Consider the following 27,856-nt stretch of genomic DNA (forward strand, 5'->3'; position numbering starts at 1 on the left):
TATTCTACGAGATTACAAACTCGTACTATTGATACGCATTCTCATCTGATCGTGTTGATCAAACAGACCATAAACACCCCAAAATAGTCTTTAAATGGGTGGGGTAACACCTTCATCGGAACTATACAATAACAAGTTAACATTTTACAAAAATTTCATTTGAATACAAAGATACAAAATATTATTGCAGGAAAAAGTACATCATGTGATCCATTCTAAGAACATTTACGCTTTGGTAAAATTTTGGCAGGAACTCAACTCAACCACAACGATACCAAACCCTCTTTTACTCAGAAACTTAAAGTTCACTTGGAACATCAAAGTCACAAGTTCAACAGGTGAAATAACACAATAGAGATCAAAACAACAAAAAGAGCATAATATGGAGTAAATATGTGGTTCTTCTTGAATATAAGTGATTATATGTAAGTAATTTGAGTAAGATGATGAATACTTGAAATCATAAGTAGCATTGAAAATCATAACCAATAAGAGATTAAAAATGATTAATAACAAATGATTACATAGAATATAAATAAATGAACATGCATAAATGAATATAAATCATTTCGGATCCATCAGGTTGCCACTTCACTTCTGTGTATTTGTGTTCTGTGTTGTGGATGATCTAGTTTTTATTATTTGACAAATACATAAAAAAGTATTGATTTTTTTAATTTCCCCATACGTTTGAATGTGGGGTCTCAGGAGACCCTGAACTTCCTGAGAGGAACTTTTTTTCTTTCAAGCTAACATACAATTATATTATTCCTATTTATTTATTTCATTATTTTTTTATTTAGATCTAGAAAGTGTGGACAAAATTAAAAAAAAAATCTCATGTCCTTTTTCTTTTTTATTTTCTCAGGAAATGTCATCTGGGGTCAAAAAGACTCAGACTAAATGTATATATTATTTATTACGATCAAATATATTATGTGAATATATAAAGAATATATAGCAGTGGCATTGCGCAAATCATGGGGACGAATGCACTGTTTTTTTTTTTGTTTTGTTTTGTTTTTTTTCATTTATTTTATTTTACATGTGGCAGACACTTTTATCCAAAATGATTCACATTGCTTTCAAGATACACAGTTCATCACTTCATGCAGTCCTTCAGAATTGAACCCATTTACTATTACCATGCTCTATAGTTTGAGCTAGACGGCTGTGGTTTCATAAATGGAGACCATTCACGTGAGAGATTGTGAAATGGAGCATCGAGTATCCATAAAAAATGGTGAAATGGTCACTTTTAATGAATTACAAATAATCACTTCTGACATAAAAATGAAACAAGTCTTGGGGAATAAATGTTAAACCGGCTTGCCACATACTGCGGCTATTGAGAAAAGCCTTCTAGATGTAGTCCATTCGCGAAGCGCTCACAGGATGCCCCCAACTGCGCGCGGACTTCTGCTGCACCTTCACCGTTCGCCTCACACACAAAGGGTCTCTGACGCGTGGAAAATGGTGCAATTGGCAAAAGGCGGAGTGATCTGGAACTCTTAAGTGCCATGAAGAGACAGAGGCAGATTCATCCCAGTCAAGCAGCACATCCCTCTACACGCCTGAAGATGAAGATGAGCTCATGCTTGCGCCCCTTTACCTCCCTGTCTCGTTTAAAAACAATGTCTTCAAGGAAATTCGCTGCATGATTCAACAGTTACGCTGTATCTTCTGAATTGCTTTATTGCCTTTCTTCATCAAACAAGATCAATTCATGAATTAAACTCCAATCCAAAATGAAATTTCCAACGGAAAACCCAAGGAAACCAGGGAACTGGAACCCCCCACCAGGTAGGCACATTTCGTTTCCAAAACGCATTTCCATTGGCATAGCCTACATGCGGTGGTATTGTTCATGCCGCATTTTAGACAGAAGTTATAATGAGAATAATGAAGCATACACGCGCTCTGGCAGCCAGATGTCATGTAGAGTGATTTAAGATCCCAACTAATTCAATCAAAAGCACTTTAAGCAAGATGCGCAAAATGATGATGGAGTGGGTGAGGTAGTTGACTGTGATCAGTTAGTGGTGCATTACCAAAGGTTTAACGTCTCCAATAATGGATCTCATTCTGTCTGTCTCAGTTTATCAGGACACCTTCATTAAGATTCACATCCACGCGTTTCAATCACAACGCCGCTTATGCTTAAGAGGTCTTCCCCAAACAATCACGACATGGCCGAGAGAACTGTATAGTTGATATTTGCTGCAATAGTTTAGCAGGGTGGGACAGGAACAAGTCATAGAGACGTCAATATAAGCCTAAAGGCTAAATTCACATAAACAGAGAGTCGTCGTTGCGTGTCTAAGTCTACGAGTACTATGCAGAGATACGAGCAATGCATAATGATACGCGGGAGACACGCGCATTACCTAATCTTACTATATCGAGAGAAATCACACATATTCGCGATACTGGCGTTTATATACTTAACCACGTTGCAGATAATGTCATACGAAGTAATAAACATATACTTTATGACCTTTCTGGATTTTTTAAAATTTGTTTTATTCATTTTATTATTGATATCATTACGTTTCCAGGCCTATATTTTTTCACATATCTTTGAGACCCGTCATATAATGCAACTACAATTGAAGTTATTATTGTCGAGCTATATTTTAATCCAAGTTCGAATTAATACGACTTATTAAAATTGTTAATATTCACATAATGATGTGCCCTGACTGTTTAGGAGGACAAAATACTAAGGTGGGGTCAAAATAGCTTGTAAACAACCTATCGAATTGTCACAGTAAATTATTGCAGTCTTGCCGCAGGGATAGTGTCCACATAAACAGCTGTGCAATACTACAACATATTGCAGCCGAAGGCATTGCCTGACTACAAGAAAGTTGAGGGGAAATAATTTGAGGCTTTCTCTCCATATGTGCTTTGTGTGATTAATGCCTTCTTTGGTTTATTGATTACAGATAGTGTCAATTTAATTTATTTACAGTAGCAACTCCACAACATGATGTCTGTTTTTTAGAATATGCATATTGATTAGCAGTGTTTTTATGTTTTTACCTGTTTAATGTATTTATGACTGTAATCGGGCAGAAACAATATAGCTTCGTTGCTCCACCCTGGTACTGCTTTCCACTGTAGGTTTTCAGAAAGCCAATAGAAGTGTGTGTGTGTGTGTGCAGGCATGAGGCATGTGTGGGTATGCAACATTGATCGGAGGCTTCATTTGGGTCTGTTGCATGTAAAACTCCACCCTTTCTCATACATAGTGTGTTTTAATTTATTTAAAATCATCTTTTCTAAAAATAAAGTAAAATGAACACAGGAGAAAAGTAAACCCTAAACTCAAAAGTAAATTATATTTGATTCTAATTGTTGGTTCTTGAATAGGCTAGTCTTTCCAGTGGATAAATTACAGTGTAAATCAGTGGTTTGCAACACAGAAACAGATCGCAGGTATGTTCCGATAGGATGGTGGACAACAGGAAAAAATAAAAAGCAAATCTTCATATAACAGTGCTTTTAGGATAGTAAATATCATAGGTTTATCAGCTTTTACAATGGAGAAAATGCATATCTTTTCTTTTGGACGTCATGATCCAAACTTTATTGTCGCAAATTCATCTGTCAGTTAGATTCCGTCATGAAGAGGTTGCATGTCATGCTCCCATCCTCGAAACTATGAACGAAACTACTCAAGGTAAAAAAAAAAATGTATGACCTATACATTATTTTTCACTTAATACAGTTGCAAGAATAAGTATGTGAACCACTTGCAGAATCTGTGAAAATGTGCACAATTTTAACAAAAAAAGAGAGATCATACAAAATGCATGTTATTTTTTTATTTATTACTGTCCTGAGTAAGATATTTTACATAAAAGATGTTTTCATATAATCCATAAGACAAAAAAATAGCTGAATTTATTAAAATGACCCAGTTCAAAAGTTTGTGAACCATTGATTCTTAATACTGTGTGTGGTTATAGCTGGATGATTTACGTTTTTTTGTGTGTGTGTGTGTGTGTGTGTGTGTGTGATGGTTGTTCATGAGTCCCTTGTTTATACTGAACAGTTAAACTGAGCTCTGTTCTTCAGAAAACATCTCCAGGTCCCAAAAATTCTTCAGTTTCCCACCATCTTTTGCATATTTGAACCCTTTACAACAGTGACTGAATGATTTTGAGATCCATCTTTTCACATGGAGGACAACTGAGGAACTCAAACACAACTATTAAAAAAGGTTCAAACATTCACTGATGCTTCAGAAGGAAACACGATGCATTGAGAGTCGGGGGGTGAAAACTTTTAAACAGGATGAAGAGGTCCAAATTTTTCAAATTTTTTTCATTTAGTACTGCCCTTTGGAAGAAACAGAAGATACTTGCATGTTTCCTGGAAGACAAATTAAATAAAATTTACCTTGATCTTCAAAATCCAAATGTTTTCACCCCCCAGCTCTTAATGCATTATGTTTTAAAATTATTAACACAGATTCTTCAAGTGGTTCACATACTTTTTTTTTTGCAACTGTATACGATTTTACTAACATTTTTGTTTACTTTACTTGTTATTTAATGTAAAATCTGGTAAGCGTGATTTCACCAAGTACAGTATGTTTCTTGATGTTCCTGGAACAACATTCCAATCAATCAATCAATCAATCAATCAATCAATCAATCAATCAATCAATCAATCAATCAATCAATCAATCAATCAATCAATCAATCAATCAATCAATCAATCAATCAATCAATCAATCAATCAACCAACCAATCAATCAACCAATCAATCAATCAATCAATCAGATTTGAGGGACAAGTTTAGAGTTTATTTCAAGTTTAGGCTTACAACCAGGGTTAGGTGCTTCTACATCAGAGTTACTCTGATTTTAGTGATAACTTATGGTTTGCGTCAGGTTAAGGGGTAGGGATATATTTTTAGACAGAAATATTGTTCCAGGATCACCAAAATATGAGTCCTGAAGCAAAACCAGTTGAGATCCAGTGTTGTAAACAACAGTAACAGGTATATTGTCTTTCTTTCTAACAGTGCCAGTGCAGACCAACCTGGTGCCGCCAAAGAAGGTCCAATCAGGGATGTTGCAGTCCAGTTTGGTGCAGGCCAGTGTGGCCACCATGCAGAACCCCATGGGCTGCACATTACCTCGCCTTTCTGTCTCCCGGCCTGCTAGTATGGTGGCCAGCATGGAGGCAGTGGCGGACGGCTCAGCCCTCCTCACAGTCATGAAGTGGAAGACTGTCCTAGCCGTGTTTGTGGTGGTGGTAGCATACCTGGTCGCTGGCGGTCTGGTGTTCAGAGCCCTGGAGCAACCCTTCGAGAGCAACCAAAAAGACACTATCACTTTTAAGAAGGCCACCTTCCTGCAGAAACATCCCTGCGTGACCCCTGATGAGCTGGAAGAGCTCATCAAGGTAAAACTGTTGCTTGTCTGTAGTAGAGCTCGGGTAGTGTCCCTAGTGGGATCTCAGATCTAGTGTAACAATATAGCTTCATCGATCTGTCTGACATGTGAGCTTCACTCATGAAATAGACCGGGGCACAGCAGTTGGACAGTGCTAAATGGAGCAACCGACGAAAATAAATGTAAAGATATCAGAGCAGACTGTCATAGGAAATGTATGACAGCAACACGATTGGAGTAGAGTTGAAGTGTTTGATGAATAGTGCCCATGATGGCATCGGTGCAGTGTTGAAGCGATGTGCAAAATCCATTCTTGTCTTTAATAGTTCTCATTTACCGAGCCTACTTTAGCATGACTTTTCAGAAATGTGCTCAGCAATAAAATAGCAGAGATTTATGGGGGAAGCATTGCAAACCGTGCAACCTTTCAATCTCTGAAACCTGAGTAATATATTTTTGTCAGGTCTATGATGTGGTCTACTGTTGTAACAAAAATGATTTTTCATTCCTGCGAAGCTAATGTACTGTAGACTTATGACTGACCATCTCACATCAAGGGTTCAAGGTTTTGCTGATTAGCACAAATCCATTTGTCCCTGCTGGTAGACGCTGTAATTACACCCTCTGGGATGCAAAGAGCATCTTTATCCAGGTATTCTGACCAACAAATGTTTTCAAGTAGTATTTCAATTGCACATCTTTCTTTTTCAGAGTCTCTTAAAAGCATTTTCCATGTCTGCTGTCTTTGACATCATAGCTCAGGATGGAGGAAAGCTCCTTAAAAGTAGTCCTTAAAAGTTCTGTGCCTTATTCCAAGTCTTATGGTGACACATTGTGACCGTTGTCGCATCAGTTAAGAGACACACATGAACAATTATGTTGTCAATGATGTAAAACCTGGCGAGTTTGAATATGCAAATTTAATTTTAATTGCTTAAAGGAACAGTTCACCCACAGAAAGCAATTGTTGGGCCCAGTCCAAAATGTTCATCACAGATTCCAAGCGATTGTGTTCTCGGGGTCCTTCTTTAATCACATTCTGGATCTGGAATCCAGTCAAATGATCCATAAACTAAAAACCAAAACCATGGGCCTAGGACAAAAGGTCCAATTGTTCTCCTTTTTCAGCAGCCCCATCTGTTTTTACATTTTTCTTCTGTGGAACATACAAAAAAAAAAAAAACATTTTGAAGAATGTTGTAAACCAAACAACATTAAAGCCTATTGACTTCTTTTATATTAACAATATTATTTCTCAGAATATCTTCTTCTATGTTCCACAGAAAAAACAAAAGCCATACTGTTTTAGAATGACATGAGTGTGAATAAATGATGACAGAATTTTCATTTTGGGTGAACTGTTGACATGCATTGCTGCAGTGAAGCACACACGACTCAAGAGAATATAACAAAAACAGTCTTTAATCCAGTAATCCAGAACAAAGATATTCAGGAGCTAGCAACAATGTAAAACTCAGATGACATTGAACAATGAACAGAAAGAACTCAAGGCTTAAATACTCAGGAACTAATTAACAACCATGGAAACAACTAGGGAACAAAGATAGGCAAAACAGGGACAGAACACTTTGAAAACTGAACATACACGTTACAGCTACCCTTTATTTAAAGGGTTAGTTCACCCCAAAATAAAAATTCTGTCATTAATTACTCACCCTCATATCATTCCACATGAAACGTAAGTCTTTCGTAAGTCACATAAGACTTTCGTTCATCTTCAGAAGACCAATGAAGATCTTTTTGATTTCCTTCCATAGACTGCCTTTGTAACTACCACTTTGACGCTTCGAAAACTTCATAAAGAGATCGGAAAAGTAATCCATATGAATCGAGCGGTTTAGTCCATATTTTCTGAAGAAAATCGATTGCTTGTTATGATGAACAGATTTAATTTAGGCTTTTACTTGCATGTATTGATCAACAAATATAAGCAGAAGCTCAACCAAGCTCAATCCTACCTGAACAAACCTCTTCCGGAAGCTCAAACGTGCTGCATAAACCAATGAGTTTCATTCTCGTGTGTTATGCAGCATGTTTGAGCTTCCGGAAGAGGTTTGTCCTACGCAAGAAAATTGCAAACTCAAAAAATATTTACATTTATCATGAGATCAGGTTGGAAGGCCTTGCAATTTGGTGCATAATCACTAAAAATTGTATACATTTCTTACACTCCCTACAGACACATGTCCATTTCAAATTTTATTATAGGAAAGGTGGAGAAATTCTTGTCCATGTGATCTGTTTATAGCCTGGTTTACAAGGGTCAAGTTCTGATCATGACTTGACAGAAGCAGTTTATTTGTCTAGCAATGCATCACTCTTTTGCTAGTCCTGGGGTTTTCAGGGACCAGTGCTCACAGCTCCTCATAAAACAGGGAAAGTGGCACCCAAGTGCAGAGACCTTCCAGATATTGACTCTGGTTCTGTTCCAATATCAAGTGAGCTGACTACATAGACAGCATTGTAAGGCATCGTAGGCACCCTCACAAAGGAAAGGCCATTGTGAAGGATACGTTCTTCACAGCAAATTCTAAAGCATAATATGTATTCAGAAAATGCAGTCCCATAATGCTGAATTCAGTAAAAATCCATCCAAGATGTTAGATGAACTGTGAGAAATATTAATTATATTTAGAATTCATTCAATATTGAAGAATATTGTTAAAAGTTAAATGTCATTAGCTTAGCGATATGTTAATCCCAATTGATTATCTTTTTCATTTTAATCTGAAACACATGAATGTGAATTTGGCAATGTTTTATAAGATTGGTTGTTGCACTTTTTGTGGCTGTTCGGAAATGAAATGGCTTTAAAAGGAAAACAATGTACCACCTTCACTAAACCCTAGTATAAATCTAATCGATAGTGTTAACAAAGGCAAACATGAGATAAAAACACATTTGCTGAAAGCAACCATGGCATTTTTGCTGCCTCTACAAGTCTTTGAGTTCTTTTATCACGACTTGTGTCACAGGACTCGTACCCGAGCGCTCGGCATTCCCAAATACAATAATGTGTACCAGGTGAGCTACCGAGCAAGTTTACTACATCAGAAAAGTAAATGTCAAAATCATCACTTGCATTAATCATGCACTATGGTAAAATTATTTTGAGGTCATAATTTTGTGAAAATTAATCTTTATTAATTGACATTCTGCCCCTGTATTTATAATTACACCTCATAATTTGTGTGAAAGGGAATACATTGTAGGTACATTTTTTAAATTTTGAATAAATGGTAGATACGTTTTACCAATGACCCTAGGTTGACTTAAACTGGATGACTTAAACTTCAGAATAAAATTTCCTAATAATTTACTCACCCTCATGTCATCCAAGATGTTTATGACTGTTTTTCTTCAGTTGAAAAGAAATTATGGTTTTTGAGGAAAACATTCCAGGAATTTTCTCCATATAGTGGACTTCAATGGGTTGAAGATCCAAATGTCAGTTTCAGTGCAGCTTCAAAGGGCTCTACTTGATCCCAGATGAGGAATAAGGCTCTTATCTAGCAAAACGATTGGTCATTTTCTAAAAAAAATAATAAAAATTACATACTTTTTAATCACAAATGCTCATTTTGCACTATAGTGCACGACTTCATGCATTACGTACGTAAAATGTCAGACAATTTTGAAGTTGGAGGAGAAAATTAGATATGTTGCAACCTGGTCTCATGACGAAAACGTACCTGTGGGCATGTTTTCGCGAGTCGCGAAATACGTACCAGTGAGTACATATAGCTGCAGTTTCGCTCTGAAATGTCCACTGAGCGGCGCCAAAAGCGTTTTTTTTTTTTTTTTTTTTCGGAGCAGATAATGGGGTGAATTCGGTACGTTTTTATGACGTTGCTTTTTAGACGAATCGCCGCGGTTCTCGATTTGACGTTTGTGCTCCGTTGCGTTTTAAAATAACTTCCCACCGACGCGAGTTACACCTAAACCTACCCGATAGTGTTACAAAAAGCAAACGCGACGTAAGAAGCGTCCGTTTTTCAGCTCGTTTAGCTCTCTCTTTGAGCTCTCTTTTTTTCTTTTTTGTTGCCGTCAGTCGCCTTTCACAGGATTCGTACCCAGGCAGGGGAAGTCGACTCCTCGCCGTAAGTCCAACTCCGTGTCGGCCAAGATACCGAGCAAGCTTGGTCACGGTCAAAAAAAGCGAAACGCGTAGAGCCAGAGAGTCCAAAGTACGTTCGTTTTACAAATCGGGCACTCCGGTTGGATACATTTTGAAGCCGTGACGTGAAATTGCGCGAGGAGACGCCAAAACGAGTCTTTGCGAATCCATAATCTGACCGGCCGTCGTCGAAACCGTGCGTGAAAACGAGCAAAAGCGCTCATTGACGTTTTGCCGGCCTCTGGCGTTCGTTTCTGTCGGAAACTGCGGCGAGACGTACTCGCCGGTACGTAATTTTGTGTCTCGCCAAAACGTGCCCACTGGTACATCTCTCCCATGAGACCAGGTTGATATTTTCAGTACTTCCACCTACATGACCTTTCTAACATGATTACATAATGTGTAAAGTTGTGGATGCTAGTGCAAGACAAGCATTTGTGGTTAAAAAGTATATCAATTTATTGTTTAACTAGATAAGACCCTTATTCCTCGGCTGGGATCGTATATAAATTTATCGTTTCACTAGATAAGACCCTTATTCCTCAACTGGGATCGTGTAGAGCCCTTTGAAGCTGCAATGAAACTGCAGTTTGGACCTTCGACCCGTTGTACCCCGTTGAAGTCCACTATATGGAGAAAAATCCTGGAATGTTTTCCTCAAAAACCTTAATATCTGAAGAAAGAAAGACATCTTGGATGACATTTTGATTAGTAAATTATCAGGAAATTTTAAATCAGATCTAATCCTTTAAGATTTAATATTTTTCTTGTAGTCTACACACACACACAACCCCAACCCCAACAAAAGTCACAAACACATTATCTGATTTACTGGAATCCATTAACAGGTCTTAATATATTTCCATGCGATTCAGATCAGCTTCCGGAAAAATGTTCATATGACTCAAGCAGCTGCAATGCTCTTTAACTATTCAGCCACATTCATGAATCACTACACTGATTGGAAGACCATTTGTTTTAGTACACATTGTACATTAATTAGGAATTCTGATTGTGTTGAGCAGTCACTTCTGTTGTGCAGTTGTGGTGTTTGTTACTGTGATTTTGGTACTAAAATGCTAAGGATGTTTCTCTCAAGATGTCCTTGAGAGGTGGAGCCAAATTAAAGGAACAGAAGCATCTTTGATAGATGAGTGGCGATAATCGTCCAGCTCTGCAGATAAAGAACAATCAAGTCTTAAAAGCATTCTCTTAGGTAATCTTGATTCTGTTTTCGCTAATGGGGCTCCATCAGGAGTATGGGCAGCGGAAAACGTGAAGCCCGCCCATCGCAATGCTCCCTGGAATGACTGAGGCGGGGAGGTTAAAACCATAATTTAATCGATAACCTGAAACCCTAATTTAATCTAGAACCAGCAGCATTTGAAAGCTTTATAACAGAGCACCATTTCAAAATAGCTCAGCCTCAATGACTCCAGAAGTGCTTGAGGGAGGCGGACACGACAGCGGCTTCCTGTCAGCTTCTGCTATTGAATGTTGTTTGAGCTGGAAGACAAAGAAAATGGAAAACAGATCTGCAGCAAGAGACGTAACTTGTGGTTTTGCTTATTATAAATTCTGCAAAACGTCGATGATTCAGGCTAGTGGCGTGTGGATTAGCTGAATGTAAGCTGTTGCTTTCGTTCTGCTCAGGCTGTGAGCCGTGCATATGTACTGCAATCTGGCAGTGATGTAACTGGAGGTGAAGAATGGGAAGAAATTCCAAAGCACTACACCAGCCAGAGCATGAACACTCAAAAGGTGTTTTCAGCTAAAATGGCCATGCAGGAAATGTTCAAGCATTAGTGTGTTGTACATTCTCTGGTTGGTTTACAGCTCTAGGAATTGCTTTGGCATTTGCTCAGATTCTTCATCTCCAGTTACAGAACTGCACAGAAAATTGGTAACACTTCACAATAAGATTAATTTGTTAACATTAGTTAATGTATTAACTAACATGAACTAACCATGAGCAATACATTTGTTACTGTATTTGTTAATCTTTAACATTAGTTAAAAACATACAGTTGTTCATAGTTTGTTCATGGTAGTTCACAGTGCATTAACTAATGGGTTACACTTTATTTTAAGGTGACTTTGTTGCACTGTAATTATACATTGAAGTACTGAGTAATATTACATAACTACATATACTTACTTAGGTTTAGAATTAGGATTTGGTTTGGTTTAGGGTTAGTTGCATGTAATTATGCATAATTTATAGTTATTACAACAGTAACTACATGTAACATATGTAACAACACTGTAAAATAAAGTGTTACCAACTAATGTTAACAAATACAGCTCTTGATTTTCATAATTTATTAGTAAATGCTGAAATTAACATTAACAAAGATTAAAAAAATGCTGTAGAAGTGCAGTTCATTATTAATTCATGTTAGCTAATGTAGTTAACTAATGTACCTTATTAAAGTGTTACCAGAAGATTAAAGAAAATATTACATTTGCCATTAAACTGTTACTTATTCAACTTACAACATCTCTAATACTGGTAATATATATATATATATATATATATATATATATATATATATATATATATATATATATATATATATATATATATATATATATATATATATATATATATATATATATATATAAATGATTTGGGATTTGATTTTAAACCGTTTGTACTGTACTGTAACTGCATATTTTACCCCAAAACCAAAATACAAAAAATAATAAATGACAAAAACAAACAAACAAACAAACAATCAGACAGGCAAATAATAATTTTAATGATGATGCTAAATACTGTAGGGTTAGTAAAACAATATTTTGCAATGATCTAATTAAATTAATTTGTCATTAAAAGGCATACCACAAACTACCAAATTATATAAATATTTGAGAAATATTTGACTTTATATGTATAATATTTTGTTAACAGTTGTGAGAACTGGATTTTATTTTTTTCTTTTGAGGTAAAATATCTTTTCGATAAATAATATCCTGAGTGACTCTCATATTTTACCACAAAAATCAGAAGAAAAAAAAAATTGGTAATACTTCACAATAAAGTTTCATTAGTTAACATTAGTTAACTACATTAGCTAACATGAACTAAGAATCAACAACACTTATACAACATTTATGTTCATTTCAACATTGACTAATACATGATTAAAATCAGTTGTATTTGTTAACATTAGTTAATGCACTCTGAACTAATCAATGAACAACTGGATTTTTATATAATACTAACAGAGATGAATAAATACTGCAACAAAATGATATTGTGCATTGTTAGAACATGCTAGTTAATACATTAACTAATGTTAACAAATGAGACCTTATTATAAAGTGTCACCAGCTTTTTTGTAACCATATTTTACATCTGGGACGCTTATAAACTCTGTTGACAATGAACACAGTTTAAATTGTGCTTCAGCTGATTGGCTAATGTAATCACCAAAAGGCAGAAGAATAAAAAAGTGGTCCCACTTTATATTAGGTGTCTTAAACTACTATGTAACTTATATTTAAAAAAAAAAAAAAAAACCTACATGTAATTACAGCTGTAATTATTATTCTTTTTTTTTACTATAATTACACTGTTGACCCTTCCTTTATCTCTCAACCCACCCTTAAAACTATAAGTATGAGTATATTGTACTTATTTTTTGATTAAGTACATAGTAATGACGCCTAATATAAAGTTGACCAAACAATTTAATCAACTGCAAAACATCATGTATGTGGCAACGCTTGATGAAATGAAAGGAAGATTGCCACTCTGTGATAGTAACTGGTTACCATGACGCTTGGGAGTGAGGGATTTTGTCATTGTGGAAACGGTGCTAAAGTATATCGCATGTCTGCATACATCAAACAATATCTGACTTTTCAAAAACCATGCTTTTGGTATAAATGTAATTTGAAATCAGGGCACAGTTCCACAGTGATTAGTAGAGATGTGGTTGCCTGATTAATTTGGCCGGGTTTAAGGCAGAATCGTATAGAGAAAAAACAGATCACTCATGACAGTATTTACAGCTTCCATATATATGGTTTACTCCTGACACAATGACTCATGATGAGGGTGAAAGCTTCCAGATGCTGTCATCTGAGCACCTGCTGTCTGCTGTAATGACGCATTTATGTTTCTTCGAAGACATCTTCTCACCAGCTTAAAAGTGGTGTAACATCTCTCTGTCAGAGACACATATACAAGTCATCCTGGCTAGCAGATGGAGTAAAATAATATTCAGATCAGTTCAGAGATGAAATTGAAGAAGAGTTGGTGTCGCACAGACAGATGGAATGCAAATTTGTGCTTTCTAGCAGTCTGCGTTGAGGTAAAACCCATTTGTGGTAAACGGTCGAGAACATACCATTATAAGAGAAAATTGAGCTCGATCAAGGGACAGCAGTTTCCATTCTTGGACTGCGAAAAAATCTCAAGATGATTAATTTCACCCAAAAATGCAAAGATTTTATTTAGATTTCTGCTATTCATCATTATTCATAAAGTATGTAACTTACTTTGTTCTGGATCAAAATAAGTTTCTTGCACATTTGATACATTTGCATTCTTTTCTCTTGGATGAGGTTCTGCTTTTACACTTGGCTCAAACTTGGTATTACGCATCCAGTCTAGACTGAGAGATTCTGAATCTGCCCTTGTGTACCTGCCCTTCAGCTGCCCACACGCTTGTTTCTCACACCTGAGCCGCTTCCTGTTGATCTCAGTATAGTGCTTCCATCTGCTCTCCAGGTTTCCTGTTGGGCTGAGTGACCTGTTTCTGATCCGCCCTCTCTGTTCCTGTCTGTTAATGATACATCTCATCATCAAAGGCTCATTAATGCTAGAAAGCTCATCTGAATCATTTCCTCAGTAGGATGCCTTGACCATGACATACTATGTTGAAAACTACGGTTTGCATTACAAAAGAGGATTTATTTATTGTTTGTTCTACGTGGAAGTCTTTCAAGCATCACTAGAATGTATAATATCTAGGTGGATGTTTTATAGGGTTGTAATGGTACACAAACATGGCGGTTTGGTACGTATCTCAATATTGGAGTCATGGTCTGGTATGGGTTCGGTACAGCAGGGGGGAGAAAACTAAACATAAATTTGCTTTTTTTTCGTTTTTTTTTTTTTATTAAACAGTGGTTTATTGGACTATATACAGTACAGGGATCGCTTTCTGGCATATTATAATATTATAATAGCCCAAACTATTAAATTCAGTTGCTATTTATTTTTAGATATAACAACAATCAACAATAAAAAAAAAGTTAATTCGCATTAACCCATTTTAGCCCACCGGCAACTATAGTTGCCACAGTGTATGGTTGTCATTTTCCTTTTGTAAGTTTTTTTCTAGATGTTTTCCATGTTTTATTTCTCAATAACATGCAATAAAATATCTAAATGAAGGATTTCAAGAACAAAAAAAAGGTATTCACTTCCTTCCTGTGACATGAGGCTGTCAACTTCCTACCCCTACTTCCAGGAAGCATAGTGAAGGCAAACCCTCCCAAAGAAAAGTAATTTTTATGTTAACATTAGAAAATTTTGTTTACATATATATATATATATATATCTACGTAATCATGAGGGTCTCTAGAATCATCCAAATAAAACAAATCTTACAAGAGATCTATAGTTTTTTTTGTATACTTAGTCAAAAGTACGAGCGGCAACTATAGTTGCCAGTGGGCAAATGACTTGTAAGTACATATATCATGGGGAAATGGGGTATATTGTGTTTAATGGGTTAATAAATCAAGGTTATTGGTCTTGTTTAGTGCTTTTTGCTTTCATAATATTTTATATTGTTATATATTATATATTGTTATTTGTTAATTAATTTATTTATTTTTTGTTTGTTTGTTATATGTGACCCTGGACTACAAAACCAGTCATAAGGGTCAATTCTTTGAAATTAAGATTTATACATCATCTGAAAGGTGAATATATATAAGCTTTCCATTGATGTATGGTTTGTTAGGATAGGACATTTGGCCGAGACTCAACTATTTGAAAATCTGTAATCTGAAGGTGCAAAAAAATTGAAATATTGAGTATTATAATATAATATTAATTGCCTTAAAGTTGTCCAAATGAAGTCCTTAGCAATACATATCCACTCACAAAAATAATTTTTTATATATTTACAGTAGAAAATTTACAAAATATCTTCACAGAACATGATCTTTACTTTATATCCTAATGATTTTTGCCATAAAAGAAAAAAAAACAAAAAAAAAAAACGATAATTTTGACCCATACAATGTATTGTTGGCTATAGCTACCAGTAAATACCCGTGCGACTTCTGACTGGCTTTGTGGTCCAGGGTCACATATAGGAGTAATTTTTTTCTAATGAATGATGTAATTTAACTTTTTTGATTCACAATGCTCTGTTAGAGCAACTTAATGGCTGGACTTTGTTCGGCGCTATGTTCCACCACTTTAAGACTAATGGATTTGTTGTTTGTTGTGTTTTCATATCCAAGAAATTATATGCTAGATGCAACTTTTTTGTGTTCACATTGAATGTTCTTTGACTTTGACTGATCTGCTGATCTGTTGAAAGCAGTTATTTTGAGTTAGATGCATAAATGTTCTCCTCGTATTCAAATTTTATATTGAGGGGTGCATACAATATATTTGCCCACTGGCAACTATAGTTGCCGCACATTCAAACACGTTTTTTTAAGAAAAAAAACAAAAACCTGGGAAAAATAAATGCAGAACATGTTCACATAGGACACTATTAACAGAAAATTTTGGGCTCAAATGGGTTAACTTCTAAATCTAATTATAAAATTGTTATTTATTTAATTTAAATTTAATAAAAAAAATTTGAAACACTGTAAAATATAATTTTCTCGATTTGTTATCACAACATTTTTTCTTTTTGTCAAATCAAATTAAATAAGTTAAGATAACATAATATTTTGACTTTCTGTTGATTAAAGCAATCGCATTTATTGAATTAACTCAAATTTTTCATTTCAATGAACTCAAAATTTTAAGACAACCACGTTACTTACTTTTTTTAAAGGAGCGATATGTAAAATGTTCTGTCCACTAGAGGTCGCTAGAGGCCTATTCAAAACAAAGGCGTAGCTTGATGATGCCAAGTTTGAGCATGGAATCTTGGGACATGTGGTCTTCATCTTACAGCCGGTGGAAAATAATCTGGATGGGACTCGGGCAGCAATCCTGTTCATAGATGCGATTATTAACGTAACTGTAGCATGAAACAGAGCTACATGAGACCGCTGGAGCGATTGCGCAACACACGCCTTACGAGCGGCGGAACTTTATTATGTCACTTTCGCCAGCGCCGCTTCCGCTTTTCTGGTCATGATTATGCGGCTGTTTATCATATTACATACATTTGAGTGTGTTGAAAAGGTTATAACGTTACTCTGTGTGTTATAAACCTAGTGGTTTTTGGATATTTTACTGCATATTGCACCTTTAAGTTAATCCAACAATTCTTTTTTACTGTGTATATTAAATAATGAAGACATTACCAACAGGTAAATATAATGAATATAAAAGCTAATATAGTGCATATATTTAGTGGAAGGCTCCCCTCTAGAGTTCATATCTCTAGTGAACTACAGTAACATGCTGTGGACCCTAAATGACTTGCCTGAGGTAAATGTAATGCTATGTGAGATTTTTCTCAAGCTGTTTTACTGATGTCTTTCTGTGGTTGAAACTGGTTGAGAGATTGCACAGAAACATATCTATGCACAAATCATCTGTTCTTTTTCTTCTGCGCTTTTTCCTGTTGTGGCAATTAGCAAACAGCATTGCATTACCACGTACACCCCCTTCTGGATTGGAGTGTGGATAGCCTGTGACTGACTGTATTCATCATCTGACTGTATGCACTGAACCTGCCACGATACAAACACAGTGTGCGATACCAATGTAATAAAATGTTGCAGGATTCACATTCATCTGTTTCAGATAAAACTGAATGAGCTTTTAGCGCCAATCACTGGACATTTCATTTTGAAAATATCGCAAAACTTGATATCACTGTGCAGAAATGTCGTCACTGAGAAGTTTATTTATGTATTTTGACAACTGTGAGCGAGCTGTCCCTTTAAATGTATGGCTGGATTCATTTTATTTCATTATTTTTTGAGATATCAGTTTATAAATTGCGCAAAAGACTAGGTTAAAAGCCTTAAATTGTTTTGCCATAATTCCTTAAAAAGGCATTCAATATCAGTGTGGCTTTTAGAGTTTCAGTCCCTTTTGATGTTGAAATTATTTGTTTATTCTGGCCTGATACCAATTTTGATTTTTCATTGCCACATTAAATGATCTGTCACTGGAATGGACTATTAATCATTTCCAAGACGTGCTGCTCATGTAATGGACTTAAACTCAAGTCTTATCTCTTCCCAGCACTCTGTAGATGCGGTGAACGCTGGAGTCAGTCCTATCGGAGACACATCATACAACTCCAGTCACTGGGATTTAGGGAGTTCCTTTTTCTTCGCTGGAACTGTAATAACAACAATAGGTAACAACTAAACATCCCTGGATATTATACAAACATTTTAAGCTCTTACCATAAGAAACTAGACTTCTCCAAACCACATTAATATGCATAACTCAAGCCAAATACAAGGCATTTGCTTGTGTAATACATTTAAGTCTAACTTTCAGTCAATATGCCAGACCCTGTGACCACCAATCAATCATTTTTCTTTTTCTGGCCAACCCCATTTATATGCCATGTGTGAAACTGCTTCAGCTGTCAATCCAAATGAAACTAGAAACCAGTGAGTCATTGATTTCAGCTACATTTTAGAGTCTCAATGAGAATAAATCAATTAGGGGGCAATCTGTAAACAATACATACATGAAATACACCACAATGTATGTGCATTTTTAAAAATACATTGACAGGAATACAAAGGGAGGCAGTATTTCACCATTTGAACTATTATGGAGCATTCCATAAGCAAAGTCCATAAGTTGCTCGCTGTGTTACCTGCCAGAGCCTGTGATTGATTACTTAAAGAAGCTGTTGTGCAATGCAGGTGAGTATTTAAATGCTGACAGGACTCTCAGTGTCATTTCTCATTGGCTCAGCCATCCAGCAGGCAATGGACAAAGACATAAACAAGATTAGATTTTACACTTCAGTTGTTAAACCTTCAAATGCTCTCAGTAGACACATTTTGATCCATGGGGACTGTAGGAGGCAATTTCCTATAATGCACAGTAAACCTAAAAAGTATATTAGGCTGGGTAGCATTGGAATTAACAGACTGATTTAGAGTCTTGATTTACAGTATATCTGCCATGATAAGAAGACGTTTATGACTCTTTCATTTGATTTTGTGTCGTTTACAGAGGCCTAAAACTGAATATCCATCTAATTAGCCAATAAAGTCCCCTTTCTGTGAACCCCCTGCCATTATGTGACAATTGTTATTGCACTGCATTCTTCATATGTCACATTGAATATATAATGGTTAATTTGACATACTAATGCCACTGTTGTCTTAATTTGCACCATTACTCTCTTGTCTTTTTAAGGTTATGGCAACATCGCTCCAAGCACAGAGGGTGGGAAGATTTTCTGCATCCTTTATGCAATTTTTGGCATCCCACTCTTTGGCTTTCTGCTGGCTGGTGTTGGTGATCAGCTAGGGACTATTTTTGTGAAGAGCATTGCTAAAGTGGAGAAAATGTTCAGGGTAAGTGAACTGCTGAGCACAAAACTAGTGGTTCTTTTCTAGGTCATTGAAAACAAGGCTGATAGACGTACAGTATGTTCAATGGGTTTTGTGGTAAGACACATGTCTGTAGGCTGGAATACAATACAAAACATTTGCCCAGATTTTTTGTTTTCCGATTTGCAATCGGGATGAGCCATTGCTAGTTGCAGAAAGTCAGTCTCCGGGTTTTTTGGCAGTAGGAATTGAGAAATTTAACAGAAAAAAAATGTAGGCCTAGTTTCACAGACAGGGCTTACATTAAGCCAGAATTAGGCCTTTGTTAAAAATCTAAAAATCTGGTGTGCATCTTGAGACAAAATGATGGCAGAGAGATATTTTAAGGTATGTCAGAACAAGTTGCTTTCACTTAAAACAGCTCAAATATGCATTTTAGTTTGGGACTAGCTTAAGCCTTGTCTGTGAAACCAGAGTTAAGTGTATAATTTTTCAAACATCTGTAATACCTGTTTTCTAGGTTTTTTGTTATATTTTGAATTGCATAGTTAAATGACATTTTTTTTCTTAGTTACCACAAGGTAAAAAACAGAGATGACACAATGTTCTTTATATTTTCTTATTTATGTGATTTTTATTTTTTATTTTTTATCTGATCCTATAATTACTTAAAGGTGCCCTAGAATTAAAAATTGAATTTATATTGCCATAGTTAAATAACAAGAGTTCAGTACATGGAAATGACATACAGTGAGTCTCAAACTCCATTGTTTCCTCCTTCTTATATAAATCTCATTTGTTTAAAAGACCTCCAAAGAACAGGCGAATCTCAACATAACACCGACTGTTACGTAACAGTTGGGATCATTAGTATGTACGCCCCCAATATTTGCATATGTCAGCCCATGATCGAGGCATTAGACAAGGGCAGCCAGTATTAATGTCTGGATCTGTGCACAGCTGAATCATCAGACTAGGTAAGCAAGCAAGGACAACAGCGAAAAATGGCAGATGGAGCAATAATAACTGACATGATCCATGATATCATGATATTTTTAGTGATATTTGTAAATTGTCTTTCTAAATGTTTAGTTAGCATGTTGCTAATGTACTGTTAAATGTGGTTAAAGTTACCATCGTTTCTTACTGTATTCACAGAAACAAGAGCCGTCACTATTTTCATTTTTAAACACTTGCAGACTGTATAATTCATAAACACAACTTCATTCTTTATAAATCTCTCCAACAGTGTGTAATGTTAGCTTTAGCCACGGATCAATTCAATTCAATTCACATTTATTTGTATAGTGCTTTTCACAATACATATCATTTCAAAGCAGCTTTACAGAGAATTCATGTCAAAATTACAATATTAGAAGAATGCAGTTAGCAAATAATGTAATAATTTGTGCAATTAATTTACAAATACTGTAAGCATTTAATTTTAAGGTAGAAGCAATGAGCTCCTGGAAAAATGAAATACATCAACAATAAGTGTCCCAAGGTAAAACAGAAAAGCAAATATAGAATAATTAGCATAGCTGCTGTTCATAACATTAAGCAAAGATACGTGCAATTGATCTGACATGAAATGCATTATGTGAATGCTTGGCTAAAGAGGTGCGTCTTTAATCTAGATTTAAACTGGGTGAGCGAGTCTGAGCCATGAACATTATCAGGAAGGCTATTCCAGAGTTTAGGACCCAAATGTGCAAACAATCTCCCTCCTTTAGTGGACTTAGATATCCTAGGTACAACCAGAAGTCCAGAGTTTTGTGATCTTAAAGAGCGTGAAGGATTGTAGGGCGATAGAAGATCAGTTAAGTACACATGAGCTAAACCATTTAGAGCCTTATAGGTCATTAGCAATACTTTATAATCAATACGGAACTTAATGGGTAACCAGTGTAGAGATGATAAAATCACAGCATCAGATTCATTCAGAATCAAATGTAAACATCCAAATAAATACAGTACTCACATAATCCGACACATACATGCAGTATGCATGACGAACACTTTGTAAAGATCCATTTTGAGGGTTATATTAGCTGTGTAATATATTTTTTATATTTATTATATTTTAATTTGTTTTAAATATATCACGTGCAATGCATACTTAGTTTTGTGGCCTTTAAGTGGCTGTTTACATGACATGGTTTTCAAATAAAATGTATTTTGGCCATTCATTTACATGACAATGGTGTTTTTTGGAGCCTGAAAATGAACTTTTGAAAATGGGTTTCAAAGTGCTAGTTTTTAAAAACTATTCTGTTATCGCCTCTGTGTAAACTACAAAAACGTGAATTTGTGAAAACTGCATGCACATGTGTTTTACATGTTCAGTCCATAGGTGCATAGTGTGTCTTTTCAAAGTGACATCGCCAACTACTGGCCTGGCATGAATAATACAGAGTTTTTAGTCATTTTCACAGATCCATGTGAACTGGGATTGTTTTTGGAAAGCTGCCATCTTTATTCAAAAAAAAAAAAAAAAAAAAAAACTTTTCCATTCTTACATTGTTGTTGTGTAAACCTACCCTTAGAGTACGAAGACATTTGGAGGCTATATAGAAATTAATCAATTAATACTTTTAAGAAATTAGGACATATATATATATATATATATATATATATATATATATATATATATATATATATATATATATATATATATATATTTTTTTTTATTTTTTTTTTTTATTTTTATATTTTTTTTTACAGTAAATACATTTATCTTTCAATTTCTATATTACTGTTTTTACAAAAAATCGAATGGGAACTCGTGCTGCATCTCCTACAGGATACTATGCCAGAGGCATCCCCCATAGCACCCTCTAGGGGGCGCAGCGTCTCGTACCCCTTCTCAGGGAACCATGGTTACATGCGTAACCTGAGACGTTATCAACATTGATAATAAAATTATCTGAAATGAAAATTCTGCTTTGCATCATAGGAATAAATTAGAAAACATTTTTATTTTTCTATAGTAATATATTATTTTGAATTGTAATTATCTTTAATGTATTATATATATATATATATATATATATATATATATATATATATATATATATATATATGTATGTATATATATATATATATATATATATATATATATATATATATATATATATATATATATATATATATATATATATATATATATATATATTATAAGACTTCTTTCAAAAACATTAAGTCTTATCAACACCAAACTTTTGAACGGTTTTGTGTACACATACACCTGTAAAAAACACTAGTTTGATTCATTTGTTTACCCTGACAATTAGCATGTCAAGTGATAAGTTTATCAAATTAGAATATGCAAGGTCACTTCTTTTTATCACTTTCTGGGAGGCATTAGCCAGGAATATCACAGCACTTGTTTGTGGTCGGTTAGTCAGACTCTTCACAGGAGAGGTACAGGCCTAGTAAATAATCAGAGAACTGTGGCTCCTGATGTCAGCAGGCTCCAGCATGCTGTGGCAGTGGCATCTGCAGGACAGGTTGAGATCACACCTCATTACAGCTAATCAGTCTCCTTCAGATCATCATTAGGCCCTTCAGAGAGCTAATGAACACATGCCACCTTCACAAAGTCACGAAATGTCTTCTCATGCCACATGTGGCCGCTGCTGGCTATGAAGTCGTGCTGTTTGCGTGACTAAGAATGGCTCTTGTACCATGTTACTTTATCTTTCATGTTGATATTGCATTTTGTCTATTTCACCCCTCCCAGCGCAAACACAATCAAATAAGCCAGACCAAGATCCGAGTGGCCTCTACGTTGCTTTTCATCCTGGCTGGCTGCATCCTCTTCGTCACTATACCAGCCATCATCTTCCAGCACATTGAAGGATGGACCGGGCTGGAGTCGATCTATTTCGTGGTCATCACCCTGACGACTGTTGGGATCGGAGATTATGTTGCAGGTACAAACAAATTTTAGTCTAAATGAATGTGAAAAGACACTTCTCACACTAGTCTAATTATTTGTCCACTAATAATGTCTAACAGTATATAAAATACTTATAGGAAATCATCATACCCCTTTGAAATAGTTACTTTATTTGTCATACAGCCTGCAATCAAAACCTTTTCCAGCTTTATTTACAAATTTTGCCTTACAGCATCAAACTGATAAAAGAAAACAAAAATGAAAAACTAGAATAACAGGGTTGGAAAAGTGATAATTCCCCTGATTTAATTTTAATTTATCTTTTTGCATATGTCAGTACTAGCTTAGCACACCTAGTTTGGGGAATATTTGCCCGTTCTTGATTGCAGAATTGCTCAAGTTCAGTCAAATTCCTTGTTGAGTCCAAAAATATAAATTTTGGTCTCATTAGACCGTAGCACCTTTTGCCAGATGGCATCAGAGTCTTCCGTGTGTGTGTTTGCATTTCGCAATCAAGACTGAGAATGGCACATTTTCTGGAAAAGGCTTCTTTCTTTCTGACCAGTCCCAGCCATAAAGGCCTTGTAAGTCCTTCAAAGTTACCTTTGGCCTCTTGGTAGCTTCTCTGATCGATGTCCTCCTGGCTTGGCCATCCAATTTGGATGGACTTCCTGCTGAAAAATCCAGCTAAGACAAGCCTAAGCTGGTTGGGTGGTCTTACCTAATTTAAGATCGAAGCAGCTGGTTTTAGCTGGATTTTTCAGCACTGCTGCCTGATCTAGTGTTGGTGGTGCCATAAGCTTTCTACTTTTTAAAGATGCTCAGAACAGGGATAGCTAAAGCCTTCAAAATCTTTTGTAGCCTTCTCCTAACTTTTACCTTTCTACAACTTTATCTTGGAGGCCTTTTGGAAGCACTTTACCAACCATGAAATGGCAGTTTCCTTGGTTTTGCTAAGGCTCATTTCTTAGCTTGCATTTCTTAAAAGTCTCTTAAAATTTTTGCTAGTCAACTTAAAGTATTATGCGGTTAAATGTCAAAATATGTTTGTGAGTGTATGTCATCTCATACCCATGATGCCGTTGTTTCTTTGGTAACCAAGTAAAACCAACTTTTGAACAAAATTTATAAAGCGAAATTGGTGGAAATGACGCCACAGCTATTTATATATATATATATATATACAAATATTTTTGTATATATAATATATACAAAAATGAGCCAGGAGTTAAGTAAACACTCAAGTATGATTTTGAGCTTATTTAGATGTCTATAGAGGGCCGTTTAAATGGCTTTTATTTTGCTTTGGTAGGCAAAATGGATGGAGAAAAGAACTTTACTTGTGCATGTTGATACCATTATAGACTTTGTTGTATTTACTACCTGAAAAAAAAAAAAAAACATCATATAAAAGCATTTTATTGTCTTTTTGAAGTATTTCTACTTCCAGACACCATGAATTGTCAAGAAAAGACTTAGCTTGCCTGATTGCTGTTGTCAGGAAAATAGCTTACGTGAATTTGGCAGGAGGTTTTGATGTACTTCTCAAAAAGCATCCTTGTAGGTTTAAAAGACAATCAAATGCTCGCAACTCTGAAATGAAAGTGTCACTTATGCATCTCTTCCAGGAGGCAATAGAAGAATAGAATACCGTAAATGGTACAGACCACTGGTGTGGTTCTGGATCCTAGTTGGACTTGCTTACTTTGCTGCAGTTCTAAGCATGATTGGAGACTGGCTGAGGGTGCTTTCTAAAAAGACAAAAATGGAGGTGAGACTTATCATAGCATTGCATTTACATTGAATATTCCAAGCTTTTCTACTTCCATATGTGATGTAATGGTTAATGTTGTGAAACTTATAGATTCATTTACTCACAAATACAATGAAAATGCAATTTATACATACAAAAACTTGAATATGTCTCTTGTATGATACGAATGTATAATTCATTTTGATATGTTTACCTTTATGCTCCTAAACATATCAGGGTGATACAAGTTTCCTGATATCATAATGAAGAAAAAACTATTCTTAATATGAAATTCTTTGCAATACTACTACTATTGTCACTGACTCGTAAAAGGTTCAAATAATTATTTGCATGGACAATTAAATGCTCACAGGTTTATTTACCATTGTTATCTTGTTCAAGGTGGGTGAAATTAAAGCTCACGCTGCAGAGTGGAAAGCCAATGTTCGAGCAGAGCTCCGTGAGACCAGACGTCGACTCAGTGTGGAAGTTCACGACAAACTGCAGCGGGCCGCCACCATTCGCAGTATGGAGCGTAGGCAGCTGGGTTTCGACCAGCGGGCCCATTCCCTAGACATGCTATCCCCTGAACGTCGAGCTGCCTTTAATAGCCTGGATGCCACCAACTTCAAGACATCCTCCCAGGAGAGCATCGACACAAAACTCAACAACCTACGTCTACGAATTGAACAGAATGAGCATCGACGGAGCGACCCAAGCCAGGCATACTCTGAAGATAACATTTTCAACCGCCTTGGTTCAGTCACAAAACTAGCCAAGAGGAACAAGAACAGAGAGTTGAGGAAGAACATCCCAGATGATGGTCGGAAAGCCTTAGATTCCTTCAGTTGTAATACTCCCACAATGGATGAGGAGAAGAAAGAGGCAGAGGATGAGGAGCTTGAGAAAGAGGTCAACACCAGTTTGACCAACTTACCTCTCTTTGTGGAGAGCCCCAATAAACAAAACGGATTCATGCCTCTACCGCCACAGACCAAAGAGGAAGAAAACGAGACAAAACTTGAAGACGAAGAGTTCCATGTGCAGATGGAGCCCTAGATGGAACAGCGTAAACAAAATAACACATGCCAAAAGTGCCTTGTTTAGCCCTTACCCTAAGCTGAGATGTAAAAATCTCAATTTCTGCTGTTCATTTAACTGTTCACTGTGTCCTGATAACTTGATAATGGAAATATGGTGACTGTAGCACTGGAAGACACTTTGTTCTCTTCTTCAGACCGCTGAGTAATGCTTGTATAACTTGGAAAGAATCTCTTCAAAAGTCTTGGACAGCAAACATAAAATCTGTAGCAAGCTACATTGGCAGTTTGTTTGAAGTGTAACTAAAAGTGTTGCACTTTCAATGTTCTTTCTGCCATACTGTACTTCAAGGAAACATAACTGCTTCAAAAACAGTGCTTATCAAGATTTCCCACCCATTCTAAATGGAGAGACTAACCTTGAGACTTAAATCCCCCAAGATCAAAGATCACAAATCTCTTCGAAGTTTAAAAAAAAACAAAAAAACAAACAAACAAACAAACAAAAAAAACATGTTAAATTGTTGACACATTGTATATGCACGGAGCTCTACTGTCCTGTAAAACAAGTGCATCAATATGTGTGATCCAGATTCATGAAGTTAACCTATCAAATCTCAGGGCTTGTAGTCCTACTGTAGTTGTTCAATTGTACGGTATGTCTGACATACAATTTCCTGCGCTTTATGAAATATCTAAGGTTGTTGCTACACAGTACTGTTTTAATATTTTGAAAGATTAGGACAGTGGGATGGAAGAGCAGCCATAAGGTAGAAAGGAAACAATATGTAAAACACAGAATGTCTAGTAGAGTTTAATCACAAACTACTGAACAGTTTATCCATTCAAGACATTTTATTTAAATGGGACCTATTATGCCCCTTTTCACTAGATGTACTATAAGAATTTGGTCCCCAGAATGTGTCTGTGAAGTTTCAGCTCAAAATACCCCACAGATCATTTATTATAGCTTGTCAAATTTACCCCATTTGGGTGTAAGCAAAAACATGCCGATTTTGTGTGTGTCAAATGAGCTGCTGCTCCCAGCCCCCTTTCCAGAAAAGGGCGGAGCTTTAACAGCTCCCTCTTCAACTGCTCAACAACAACAAAGCTGGAGAATCTCACACAGCCAAAATGACGATTGTCAGTAACGGTGTTCAGCCTTGTTCAAACTGGAATCGGACACTGATGGAAAGACTCAGGAAGAAGTTAATGCATCTGGACGTTTGTGAATGGTTAGTGGATAAATGTATGTAGTTGCTGTGGAGTTGATTCAACTCATCGACGGGCATGTGCCGTCATGTAAATCTTTTGTGCAAATCCAGCATTGAATTGCCCTTCGTTTGTGAAGCAGTCCAGCGTAAATGATAGCATGGTAACAACACTCTACTACAACAACTCTTCCTCTTCTTTAAAGCAGCCCAACATGGCCTTACCCCTTTTGTTGTGTGTTCCCGGGGGCAGGGTTTGTGTAAATTTTGGGGTTAGTGATGTCACCAACCTGGGAAGAAGCTTGTTGTAGTCCCTACCAGCTGTTTGTTGTAATCCTTAAAGATTTCTGTAAAAGAAAATATCTCCCTTTGCATTGAACTTTGAGCATCGTAGCTTTGCAGATGTTGCTTATGCTCAAACAGCAACATTACACACTAACTAAAGTTAAATTTTCTATTTTTGTGTGAACTATGCCTTCAAGCCGTTGTGTTGACACTTTTTTAGTTGTCTGACAGAGGCAATTCCACAACATTATAACATATCTACAATGTTACTTTACTGCTAATGACCAGGGTAGCATTTTAAATAATCTGTTTGAATTGAATTCTACTAGACATTCAATATATCGATGAGACACATACGGCATACTTCTTTTTTAGCTTTATTAAAGTTTGGAACGCAGGTCCATTTAAGATTGATGGGAAGATTT

General features: G+C 36.0%; 1 protein-coding gene across 1 annotated transcript; it reads left to right on the forward strand.

Moving 5' to 3' along the window:
- Positions 1-1,748: 1,748 nt before the first annotated feature.
- Positions 1,749-25,954, forward strand: kcnk10a (potassium channel, subfamily K, member 10a). The gene is made up of 7 exons (XM_067383431.1): positions 1,749-1,803; positions 5,038-5,420; positions 17,962-18,079; positions 19,105-19,265; positions 22,984-23,176; positions 24,771-24,913; positions 25,298-25,954. The coding sequence occupies exons 1-7, from the start codon at positions 1,749-1,751 to the stop codon at positions 25,952-25,954; spliced, it is 1,710 nt and encodes a 569-aa protein (XP_067239532.1).
- The last annotated feature ends 1,902 nt before the right edge of the window (positions 25,955-27,856 follow it).

This window comes from Chanodichthys erythropterus, chromosome 4 (genome assembly GCF_024489055.1).
Source record: "Chanodichthys erythropterus isolate Z2021 chromosome 4, ASM2448905v1, whole genome shotgun sequence".
Lineage (NCBI taxonomy): Eukaryota > Metazoa > Chordata > Actinopteri > Cypriniformes > Xenocyprididae > Chanodichthys > Chanodichthys erythropterus.